General features: G+C 34.5%; 1 protein-coding gene across 17 annotated transcripts in view; it reads left to right on the top strand.

Annotated features, from left to right (window-relative positions):
• sdk1b (sidekick cell adhesion molecule 1b) overlaps window positions 1-12,876 on the top strand; it is a 452,496-nt gene that overhangs the window by 382,592 nt on the left and 57,028 nt on the right. For all 17 annotated transcript variants that reach the window (XM_073949377.1, XM_073949383.1, XM_073949375.1 and 14 more), the window contains 3 exons: window positions 3,462-3,577; window positions 7,484-7,673; window positions 11,608-11,706. In XM_073949377.1, coding sequence (XP_073805478.1) covers window positions 3,462-3,577; window positions 7,484-7,673; window positions 11,608-11,706 — 405 coding nt within the window. The remainder of the gene's footprint in view (window positions 1-3,461; window positions 3,578-7,483; window positions 7,674-11,607; window positions 11,707-12,876) is intronic.

The following is a 12,876-nucleotide window of genomic DNA, read 5'->3' as shown; positions in this document are numbered from 1 at the left end:
GGGCTGCACTTGTGGCTTTGACGGTGACCACTTATCTAGTTCACTGTAATTTTTCCTGTTATACATGACATTTAAAATATTTTATAGAGATTGCACTCGTTTCTAGTGGACCATTTAAATTCAAGAGGGCTTGATGGTCAAGCTAGCCACATTCAAACTGAAACAGCGTAGAGAGAGATACTGCAAAATTACTGAAGCTGAGCACACTATGACTCATTTATTTGTTTATTTCTTGTTCATCAAGGCTACATTACATTGATCAACGTTAAAATGACAGAAAATATTAATAAAAATGTTACTCATGCATCAAATCAGCATGTCAGAAGGATTTTTAAGGATGATGAATTATAATTATTATAATAATACAAGCAGTTTGCATTTATTAAATACAGTTTAACTGGTTTTAAAGGAATAGATTCATGACTTCATGTTGAACACAAAAAAGAAGATATTTTAAAAAAATGTAAGAAACCTGTAACCATTTACTTTCATAGTAGGAAAAACAAATAGCATGTACAGTAAGTCAAAAGAGTCATGTTCTCCCCGTGTTTAAATGGGTTTCCTCCGGTTGCTCCAGTTTTCCAGACAGTCCAAAGACATGCGCTATAGGTAACCTGAATAAGCTAAATTGCTTATTTCTTTAATAAGCTAAAGTGTACGTGTACCTCATTTAATCAATCTGTTTTTTCTGCAATGGGAGCCAAATTGTAGAATGCTTTACCTGCAAGCCTAAAATTACAAAGTAATATAAATATTTTTAGTCGTGTTCTCTAAAAGTGGTTGAGAACAAAGGAGCCGTGTTTGCACAAATAGTCTCATATTAGTTTGTTTGATCATGCTGCCTTTGCTTTTGCCTTCAGTAATTTTATGTAAAAAAAAATCATAATGTTGTGTATATGCATTTATTATATCTGCTTTTTGGCAATTTTGTCAAGCCTTCAGTGGACGAGTGTTGAGAATTAGCAAGTCTGCTAATACACTTAAGCAAATTCATTTGGTTGTCCAGGGTAATTGTGATGTCCATGTCAAATAAATATATATTTTTTAAAATTGGCTATAGTGTATGTGTGTGAATAAGTGTCTATGGGTGTTTCCCATTGTTGGGTTGCTGCTGGTAGGGCATCTGCTGCGTAAAACATATGCTGGATAAGTTGGCGGTTTATTTCACTGTGGTGACCACTGATTAATAAAGGGACTTAGCTGAAAAGAAAATGAATAAATGAATGTAAGTCAATGGTTACAGGTTTCCAACATTTTTCTAAATGTTTATTCCTTAAAATGATTTAAAACTGTATTTTTGATCAAATAAACAGCCTTTAAAAGCAAAAGAGTCCTCCAGTAAGCATTTCAGTGTCTTCGCCAATCAGAATTGCTTGGATTATAGAAATCTCCACCACTTTTTACGATTTTTGAAAGTTTTCAAGATGTTTATAACCCTGGAAATCCCAATGTGCTAAAATAATAATAACTAAAAGAGCCTCTATTATACATTAAAAAGGGTCATATTTTGGTTTTGGTAGTCTCCAACAACAGTCTGATATGGATTCAAGGTCAAAAAAACACTTTTATTGTCTTATAATATGCATTATTCATTCATTCATTTTCTTGTCGGCTTAGCCCCTTTATTAATTCGGGGTCGCCTACAGCGGAATGAACCGCCAACTTATACAGCATGTTTTTACGCAGCGGATGCCCTTCCAGCAGCAACCCATCTCTGGGACACATACACACACACACACACACACACACACATTCATCTGTACCGCATGACTGTGGGGGAAACCTGAGCACCCAGAGGAAACCCACGCAAACGCAGGGAGAACATGCAAACTCCACACAAAAACGCCAACTGAGCCGAGGTTCGAACCAGCGACCCAGCAGCCTTCTTGCTGTCAGGCGATAGCACTACCTACTGCGCCACTGCCTCGCCCTTAACATGCCTTTATTTTTTACCTAATTATCCCAAAGACTCCCATATGATTTGTTCAGCGATTCATTTGTTCCCAAACCCCTCCTTAGCGCGATGCTAATCTGCGCTGACTGGACCGATGACCCAGTCTGTTGCGATTGATCAATAGCGTTCAGCGCGAGACAGAGTAAAATGCTCACCATGGCTTATCAACAATGTTGAAGTAGTCAGAGTGCAGAGTGTTTGTGTGAGCATACCTGCTGTTTTTCCCAGAAGTCTCCCGTATTTCAGACCTATCTCCCGCCACCTTCCTGTTTTATTATTTATCCTGGAAAACTACCGTGATTTCAACCACAAAGTCCCACACATCAATAGTCTTTTCTCTTCCTTCCTTTAACAAATGGCTGACAAATCCCTTGTTGTAAGCGTGTAGATTCCAGAAAAACGTATTACAGCACAAGGCTGGGGTTATAATTGAGCCAATTTAGCAAAAATAAACCTCAACCACTGACTCTTTACAGCCTCATCTTTAGGTAGAGAAAATAACACTAACTTTCCCTCACACCTCCAGTAATATCCAGCTGAGCACAGCTTCTTCATGACCTGATTTAACCGGTATCTGCTACAGTGTTTGTCTTCCTCTTTTTCTTTGCTACTGTGTTTGTGGGCGGGGCCGGGGGTTTAAATTTTCCTGGGTTTGCGCGCGCAATAATTGGGCGGGGCTTAAGTTTCATATCGTCATCACGTCAAAACGGCTGAAGACTCGTTATTAAGACGATTCATTTAAAGCACTATAAGTCGACTCTTTTATGGATGAATCAATAGTTTTAAACACTGCACTTTTAGATTAAGCCTTAGCTTGATATTTCACTTCACTTAGAGCTGTGTTCCACACTACATGGAGGGTCATTTTCAAAAACCCATAATAGGGATTCTTTAAAAAACATTATATCACAAAAAAAAAAAATTCCTCTACTTTTCCTATACTTAAAAGACTCACAAGAATAAGTATGCATCTTCATTGCTTCATTTATCAAACGAACATCTTTATCTCACTGAAACTGCGCATTAACATATGCCGACAAGCCCTGAGGGAGCAAATACACATCACACACATTCTCAGGGTAGCTTCGCCCCTTCGAATTTGATCCTAAATCAGTCCATTACAAGTGTTTCTGCTTGTGCAGTTCGTATTTCCGCACGCTTTACATGACAAGCATTCAGAAAGAAATTTCAGAAGCTGTTTAAGCTGTCAGCTATTTTCAGTTTTTAATCAGTGAATGTTACAGACTCCAAAAAGAAGGTGAGATTTCTGCCAAAATCCCCAGTAGTTGTGAAATCTGAACTGTTTTAAAATGCATTACTTGTTTAATTAGTTTATCCTCACTGTTATTAATCAAAGTGTGTCTTTTTAAGGAATTGCTCTTTCAGTATAAAGGAAAACATCCTTGAAGTGTTGTAAAATCACTGTAACTACTCCTAAAGTGTCTTGCTTTGAGTATTTTTTTTATGCTTTGCTATAAAATGGCTTTTTCTATGGATGTGTTTTCAGTTCCCTCTGGTGCTCCGGAGAATGTGAGCGCAGAAGCAATGAGCTCCACGAGTGTATTGGTCACCTGGGGTTCGGTCCCTGAACACCAGAAGAATGGACACATCCTTGGTTACAAGGTACGGTTACTATATCAAAGGGAATGCTTTAAGACCCTTAAAATCCCCCACAGGCTTGGCTGGTGAGCTCTGCCTTCTGAAACACTGCAGACGGGCACATTTCTACTGTATATTGAGACTGAAGATAATGAAGGTTTTTTTTGGATGTTAGGATATATAAATGCTTAAAAAATAAAGGGAACACTTTAACAACACAATGTTACTCCAAGTGTTCCCCTTTTTTAATATATATTTTTCCCAAATGATGTTTAACAGAGCATGGAACTTTTTATGCTGAAGGGCAGAGGAATGTGCTGTCTTTGACAGCTTTCGAATTCATCTGGCACTTTTTCAGTACATTTCCATGGACACCAATACTCTGATTTGAATATGATTAAGATAATACTCTTATTAAGAGTCTACCATGTTAGCAGCAATTTTTGATTACCTTAAAGGACCACAGAGTTGCGAAATGCGGAGGTTTTTCTTTCCGTTCGCCATGCAGTATCAAATTCCATTAAAACAAAAGTTGAAAGTTAAAACTGAAACACCCGAAATTGCATGAAACTGGAGGAAACGCTGGAATTGTTTTATACTGAAACTTGCCTTCAAAAAGTGCTTCCTTGGTCTTATCCATATTTCTTTGCATGTTGAAAAACATTTAGCTTTTTCTAAGATGTTTTTCCGTATTCAGACCCAAACGATTTTAACCGTCATCAAGCAGAAGAGTATGCAAAATCACTTCATGACGTTAGATGGCGCTACACAACTTTAAGCTTCAGACACACAAGAAGAAGACAAAGTTGACATGCTTGTTGTAATGGATGGTTCAAGTAGCAGCTCCAGCTCTCTCACTAGAGCAATAAGCAGCTCCACGTTGATATCGCCTTTTGGCATCTTCTTCAATGTGCGCTCACATTGACAGTTTTGTGCTTGAGCGCCTCCAAGTGCTGTTTACTGTAACTTCAGCAGCTCCGTGCACGTGAGGCGTTAAACATCGACAGAAAACATGAGCAAAACGCGTCCAGGTGTGCACGGGCCTTAAGTCTGAAAATGTCCTTGCTATGTTAAACTTAACTTATTTATTTATTATTCGAAAAATTATTACATTTTTAATATAGAGGACAACATCAAACATTCAACCTTAGTTTAATAAATACAGTAAATACAGATAATATTGTGTACTGCACAATAATTACAGGTTCAACAATTACCATGTGATCAAAATTTGATATTGCCACATGTGTAACTAGTTTTAGAATTGATTAATTATAATAGTTGGTATTTTGTGTGAAATATATATATATATATATATATATATATATATATATATATATATATATATATATATATATATATATATATATATTTGTTTTTTTGTTTTTCAGATCAATTGTGGCAGTCTTTACTCCAGATTTCTGCTGTGATATGATCTGCTTAAAGCTTTACTCGCTTAAGCCTTTACTCGCTTAAACCTTTACCTATTTTGATTCATATTTGCCTCCTATTCCATCAACAGCCAATGAATAGTGCATAAGTCTACATCACAAACCTTTCTTTTTCCGATTCATTAAATCCAGATTTACGTCTCAATGCAGGAGAAAATATATGTTGATAATTCCATTTCCACCTTAAGTGTGATTAAAAATAGGCAAAAAAATAAAATCCCATGGCTGGAACCTGTACCTTCTTCCCCTGTAGGTTGGATGCTTTTGATGTAGGAAAGTAAGAAACCATCCAGAAACACTCTAACAGCCACTCAGAAGCAACTGTGACGCATCGTAGCGAAGAAAAAACCAAGTGTATATATATATGCAGCACACCTGCACATCTAATAATGGTTGTATCATGCGCCAAAGGCACTTTGTATCTCAAAGAGCTGTTGTTACGCACATCTACAAAAAGTTTCTCCTCATGCTTTAATCCACATACATTCAGCTGAACATAGTTCATATTGAGTTCATTTGAACACGTCTCTAAAGCATGAGGAACTATTGAAACTCATGCGCTGTTGCTTGTATAAGACTTTCTCCATTTTCTGCTTAGGCTGTGTGGAGTGACATGATGCAAGATCATGAAATTGCTGAAACACTTTTTCACTTTACACACCGACGGAAGAAGCCAATTGATAAAATGCTTAGACTGTAAAAAGTGAGGCAAAATGAAATAACACAATTAATTATTGATCTCTTCTGAAGTCTCAACACAAGTTGGACAAAACTTGTTGAACTTTTTTTGTTGTTTGTTTTTTCTTGATTTTTATCTGAGGAAGCAGATGGATGTAAACGCAGTGATTATGTGTTGTAGAAACAATTGCTGTTGGTTATTTATATCGCAGTTAGTCACAACCAACATAGTGGCTATTCTTCCTGGAATCCATAAAATAAAAAGACAAATTTGCGTTAAATTATAATCAAAACTAATACCAAAACCAAAAATAAAACAAATTAACATTACACTAAAAGAATAGGAATAATACCAAACTAAATAAGAAGACCAACTTACGCTAAACATTAACAAGATGTTATCTTATGCTTTGCTAATGTTTTAGTAATGTTTAAATCTTTTTTTTGTTGTTTTTTATTATTGTCATTTTAATTTGATTTATTTGTGCCTTCGTAGTTTAATATATTATTAAATATATTAGTACTATTATTGTTATAAATGTAAGTATTAAATATATAATTATGTTGGTACAAATGTGGTTATAATAATAATAATAATAAAATTATTAAATATATAAATTTTGGCACAAATTCAGTTGTAACAGCAACAACAACAAAAATAATAAAAAATAATGAATAAATATATTAGTACTATTTTATTATAAATATAAGTATTAAAAATATAAATATTTTTAATTTAAAAAATTGGTAATAATGATTCATTTTTATATTGAATTATTTTTGGAATAAATTTGGTTATAATAATAATAATAATAATAATAATAATAAACTTATTAAACATATAATTATTTTCGTCAAATATTTGGTAATAATAATAATAATAATTAATTATATTTGTTTTGGTACAAATTGTTTTGCAATAAAGTTCAAAAATATTTTGATATTCAGGTTTTTCTTTTGTTTGTTTAACCTTGAAGGGATAGTTTACTTAAAACATGAAAATTATGTCATCATTTATTCACGCTCAGCTTTTTCTAAACCTATTTGAGTTTCTTTCTCCTGAAAGATATTTTGAAAAATGTTGACCATTGACTTGCATTATTATTATTGAAAATATTTTTTTTTATTTTTTTTGGTACATATTTGGTAATAATAATTATACTACTACTACTACTACTAATAATAATAATAATAATAATAATAATAATAATAATAATAATAATAATAATAATACAATTATTAAATATATAACTGTTTTGCTACAAATTGGGTTGTAATAAAAATAGTAATGATAATATGCATAATATTAAAATGTATATTTACTTCAAGAGTTCAAAGATTTTTTGATATTCAGGTTTTTCATTTGTTTGTTTGTTTGTTTGTTTACTATAAAAGTGTTTATTCCTATCCTTATCTTAGAAGGGTAATAGTTTATGTCATCATTTACTCACCCTCCACTTTTTCCAAACCCATTTGAGTTTCTTTTTTCTGTTTAGCACAAAAGAAGATATTTTGAAGCATGTTGTAAACTGTTAGCCATTGACTTGTTTACTTTAACATCCTACTTTGGATGTCAATGACTGCCAGTTTACAGCGCTATTCAAAATAACTTCTTTTGTATTTAACAAAAAAAAAGGTTTAAAACCACTTGAGGGTGAGATTTTTTTTAAATGAACTATCTCTAAGTTTAAATAATAGTAATTATCGATTATCAAGCATTACTACACAACTCGTACAGTTCCAGCATTCTATATCACATTGAAACTGTCTTCACATGACCGACATTTCCCTTTATCTCTAGGTATTATACAGAGAAAAAGATTCTGACCGGGCTCCCCAGGCCCACCTGGTGAACGGGAACCAGACCCACATGCTTCTTTTAAGAAACCTTTCCAAGTTCACAGTGTATGAGATCCAGGTGCTCGCATTTACACGTGTCGGAGACGGACCCCCCAGCCTCCCCCCCACAGCTGAGAGAACTAAGGATGACGGTGAGCAACCAATAGAAAATCAATCCATCGCCTACTAAAACCAAAATCATCATCATCATCCAGTTCCTCAAATGTTCCCACCGGTTGTGACAAATCGCACGCATAATAAAAGCAAAAAATACATGGGCACACACACACACACTGGGTCAAAATTAGACATTGAGTGAAAGCTACCCATTTAGCAGATGTTCCTTCGCACAATCGCACACCAGTACACAGCGATTCAGATTGCTGGCTGTAAGTTATGTCTTGCTTCATGCTCTGGTGGTTTCCAGCTGTGCCCGACATTCAGACTGGCATCGCCTCCCACGTGGCTGTAGACACAGAGAAACACACACACACGCACACACATGCGCGTTCTCTTGGGCCTCCTGGAGCCCTGCTGTATGAAATCTCCCACTGCATCACTGCATGGCTGGAGTCACCTGTCTGATCCAGCACTCATACAGCTCATATAGAGGACATTAATGAAAGCTTAATTAGTGTTTAGGCAACGACCCCCTGCTTCTTTAGATATTTTCCACTTAGATAAAGACTCCAGTTGTCTCTCATTTTTCTCAGAGAGGTCTCAAACTGAGCTTGGAATGGACATTATTTGTGGAAACATTAATTTTATCGTATAATTTAATAATACCAAATAATACCGTATTCATGTCTTTGCCACAGTAAGGCAGTGCTATTTTGGTATGATTAGGCACAATTGCAATTTAGTAAAAATAAGATTTGCAGTTTTTTAACAATAGTTTGCAGTGGTTTTAATTTTTCTCAACTGATTTTAATTTTAGTTTGTATTTTTATTTATTTGAAGTACATCTGTATTGTTTTATTCATTTTATTTTAAATATACTTACAAAGATTGCTTTTTAGTTGTGTGTAAGTTTTTAAAACTATTATTATTATTATTATTATTATTATTATTATTATTATTATTATTATTATTATTATTAATAATTCATTCATTTACTTATCGGCTTAGTCCCTTTATTAATCCATTTATTGTGTTATTAATTATTTTGTTTTATAATTTGTTTTATTATAATCTGCCTGTCTGTCTCTCTGTTTGTCTATCTATCTCTTTAGCTGTCTCTGTCTGGCTGTCTATCTGTTTAGCTGTCTCTTTCTGTCTGTCTGGATATCTATCTGATTTGCTGTCTGTCTGTGTGTGTACTTATTAGTTATAAAAATGTCATTTTTAAATTATAATGTCACATTTCATTTGTAATAGTTATATTTATGACATTTATTTCATTTCAAGTCAACAAAAAAAATAATAATTTAATGCTTGTTTAGTTAGTTATAATAACCCTGAACCCCTGTATTTTTCAAAGTTCATTTTAAATTCAGGAGCTTCCAGTTGGAGCAGCACCATGTAAAGATGCAGTGGTAATGAGCTATTCATGTGGAGTTTCTTTCTGGTTTTATCTTTGTATTAATAGTAATTATTTTTTATATAGCGCTTTTCTGAACACTCAAAGCGCTTTACACATTTTTGAGGGAAATCTTACCATCCACCACCAGCGTGCAGCATCCAACTGGATAAGGTGACTGCAGCCATATTGCACCACACCAGCTAATTGGTGGAGAGGAGACAGAGTGATGAAGCCAATTATGATATGGGGATGGTTAAGAGGCCTTGATGGACAGAGGCCAGTGGGCAAATTTTCTGGGGTTAAACCCCTACTCTTTTTACGAAGGACATCCTGGGTTTTTTAACAACCACAGAGAGTCAGAATCTTGGTTTTAATGTCTCACCCAAAAGATGGCGCTCACTAAGCAGTATAGAATCCCCATTAATATATTGGGGTGTTATGACCCAAACAGACCACAGGTTGAGCGCCCACTGGTGGTCTTACTAGCACCCCTTCCGGCAGAAACCTAGCTTTCCCATGTGGTTTTCCATCCAAGTACAGCCCTGCTTCCATGCTGAAAAATCCAGCTTAAACCAGCCTAGGCTGGTTGGCTGGTTTTAGCTGGTTGACCAGCCTGGTTTTAGAGGGGTTTTGGCCATTTCCAGGCTGGTTTCCAATCATTTCCAGCCTGGTCTTAGCTGGTCAGGCTGGAAAATGACCAGTTAAATCCAGCTAAAACCAGCTTGACCAGCCTGGTTAAAGGTGGACATAGCTAGTATTGGCTGGGCTTCCAGCCTGGCTAGGCTGGTCAAGTTGGTTTTAGCTGGTCATCTCCCAGCCTGACCAGCTAAGAGCAGGCTGGAAATGGCTGGAAACCAGCGTGGAAATGGCAAAACCAGCCTGGCAAGCCAGCTAAAACAAGCCAACCAGCCTAGGCTGGTTTAAGCAGTTTTTTTAGTAGGGTTAGCTTCAGTGGGCAACCATGTGACAGTTGCAGAGAGCTAGCTGCCGGCTTTTTAGGCTAAAACTGCCTTTATAGTAGTTGGATCGTCGAGTTGTCTGAGTTAATCTGTTTTAAACATAGTTTGACCTCTGAAAGGGATGAATAAGGGTCGAGCAGCCACAAAGAGACAACCTGCTCATTACCAACATGCTAAAGCTAACAATAGCCCTAAAATAGGCCTACAGGTTACTTCAAAGAAACAACTGACCTCAACCAGTACATTTAAATGTCCTTATGCCTTTCTTGCCATTACCATTATAGTAGTTGCAGTGTCTAAATGTCTGAGTTAAGGTGTTTGTAAGCATAGTTTGACCTCTGAAAGGAGCAGCCGAAAAGAGACAGAACCTGCTACTAGCTACCATGCTAAAGCTGATTTAAAGAAACAACTGACCTTAACCAGTAAATTTAAATTTTCTTATCTTTTTCTTGCATTGCCATTGTAGTAGCTGTAGTCTAACTGTCTGAGTTAAGCTGCGCAACATAGTTTGATCTCTGATAGTTGATAAGCAAGGGTCAGAGCAGCAGCAAAGAGACAGAACCTGCTACTAGCTACCATGCTAAAGCTAGCATTGGCCCTAAAACATATTGCTTCAAAGAAACAACCGACCTCAACCAGTAAGTTGTAAATTTCCTTATCGCTTTCCTGCACCGCCATTATAGCAGTTGCAGTATTTAATTGTCTAAGTTAAGCTGTTTGTAAGCATACTTTGACCTCTAAAGGTGATTAATGAAGGTCAGAGCAGCCACAAAGAGACAGAACCTGCAACTTACCACCATGCTAAAGCTAGCTTTAGGCCTGAAATGCAGGGTGCTTCAAAGAAAACAACTGACCTCAATCAGTACATTTAATTTTCCTTATCCCTTTCTTGCACTGCAAATAACAAAAAAACTAGATGTCTTTCAAATTACGGTCATATGAATGTTTGAAAGAAAATGTGCTTCATTATCATAAAAATAATATCACAATAAAAAACAGACCTAAAATTGACTTCGTTTCTAAATGTGGAGTGAAATGCGACACCAACCATTACTTGACAATGCAACCTGGTGTGAAGCTCATTAAGTCTTCTGAGCTATGAAAGAGCAAACTCTGAGCAATAACATTCCCTTCAGCAAGTTTCACACTTGCACATACGCGATAGATTTCCACCGTCTTCCCCTTTGAAATGAGTGAGTGTGTTCATATGTGGACTGTGGAGTCTTGCCAGCGGAATGACAAATGCCCTCTTTCTGTCATTTTTCTTAATCGGCTCAATGGAGCAACATTCGTATACGGAAATGTAGAAGGAAACCAGATACTCACACACACTCACATACACACAAAACTAGTGGATTACCAGCGCTGTTGGCCTAGTGTCCACTGGCAGAGTTAAATGTGTTTGATGAGGGATTTACCAAACACTAATATTTATATTTATGGATTTAAGGAATTAGAAGTTTACATTGTGTGCGTGTGTGAAGAGATTAAAATGTCGTATTTATCGCAACCGAGATAAAAGCTTGTCCTCACAAGCAGATGTTTGAAGTGTGTATGAATGTAATCGGGTTTAAACGGCGTGTTTTTTCCCTCTTTTCTCTGCAGTTCCTGGTCCACCTGTCAGGCTAATGTTTCCAGAAGTGCGTCTCTCGTCTGTCAGGGTCGTCTGGCAACCTCCGTCTGAGCCCAACGGCATCATTATGGGTACCAGAAAAATAAATGCTATTCCACCAGTCACATACACTTTTACCCTTAGTGACAGGAGAGAAGATGTGTCATTGACATATGCTAGGTTAGATATAGAAGGATAATTATAGACACTGGACACTACATGTGAAACATAGATTTAATAAAAGTTCTACAGCTGTTACATTTACTATAGTGTTTTAGTGATAAATATTGAATTTATCTTTATAAATTAATAATTTTGCATTATTAAAAATGTTTTGCAATTTAAAAATTTTTAAACTGAAAATTGAAGCAATTTTTTTAAACATTTAATAATATAACTTAGATGAATAATAATAATAATCTGAAGTATTTTATGGCAAATCTGAGCAATAATAAAAATAACATAAAATAAAAATATTTTTATATAAATAATTTAATTATTTACCTAAAATTATACTTAATTTTTTTATTAATTACAAATGTTCTGTTAAATTGTGTTTCATAAATAAACTATACTTAAATAAAAATACTAATAAATATGAAGTCATATATTTTATGGCAAATCTGAGCAATAATCAAAATACCATAAACAAAAACTATTTTTAGATATAAATAATTTACTTATTTACCAAAAATTATATTTAATATATTTTTTTTATTACAAATACTCTGTTATTGTTTTTACGTTTCTTAGATAAATATTATTATAATCTGAAATCATATTTATGGCAAATCTGAGCAATAATCAAAATACCATAAACCAGAATTTTAATTTCAAATATTCTGTTATTGTTATTATTGTAAATATGAATAACTGCATTATAACCATTTTATTTTATTCATAAATATATTCATAATTTTCACAGAAAAAAATCAGACAAACTTTTAATTTAATTTATTGATGATTATTAATATAATATTTTTTGGAATGATAGTTAGTAGTAATAATATTAATTATATACTCAGAAAGATAAATTATACTCAATTTGGAGGTATTTTAATATTATTATTATTTGAATTGATATTTGATTTATTAGTATTATTTGACTTATGCTTATTTGATTATTTATTACAGCCATTTTAGTGTTATTATTATTTTTTTTTATTGAGTAACTATTGTAGTGATATTTTAAATTTGGTACAATTTTTACGTTTCATTAGCCCCAAAAAACATAAATACTGTGTATACAGTAAAATATTAGT

The sequence above is a fragment of the Danio rerio genome, chromosome 1, assembly GCF_049306965.1.
Source record: "Danio rerio strain Tuebingen ecotype United States chromosome 1, GRCz12tu, whole genome shotgun sequence".
Classification (NCBI taxonomy): domain Eukaryota; kingdom Metazoa; phylum Chordata; class Actinopteri; order Cypriniformes; family Danionidae; genus Danio; species Danio rerio.
Note: the sequence above shows the minus strand (reverse complement) of the source record. Positions and strands in the feature narration are given on the sequence as shown.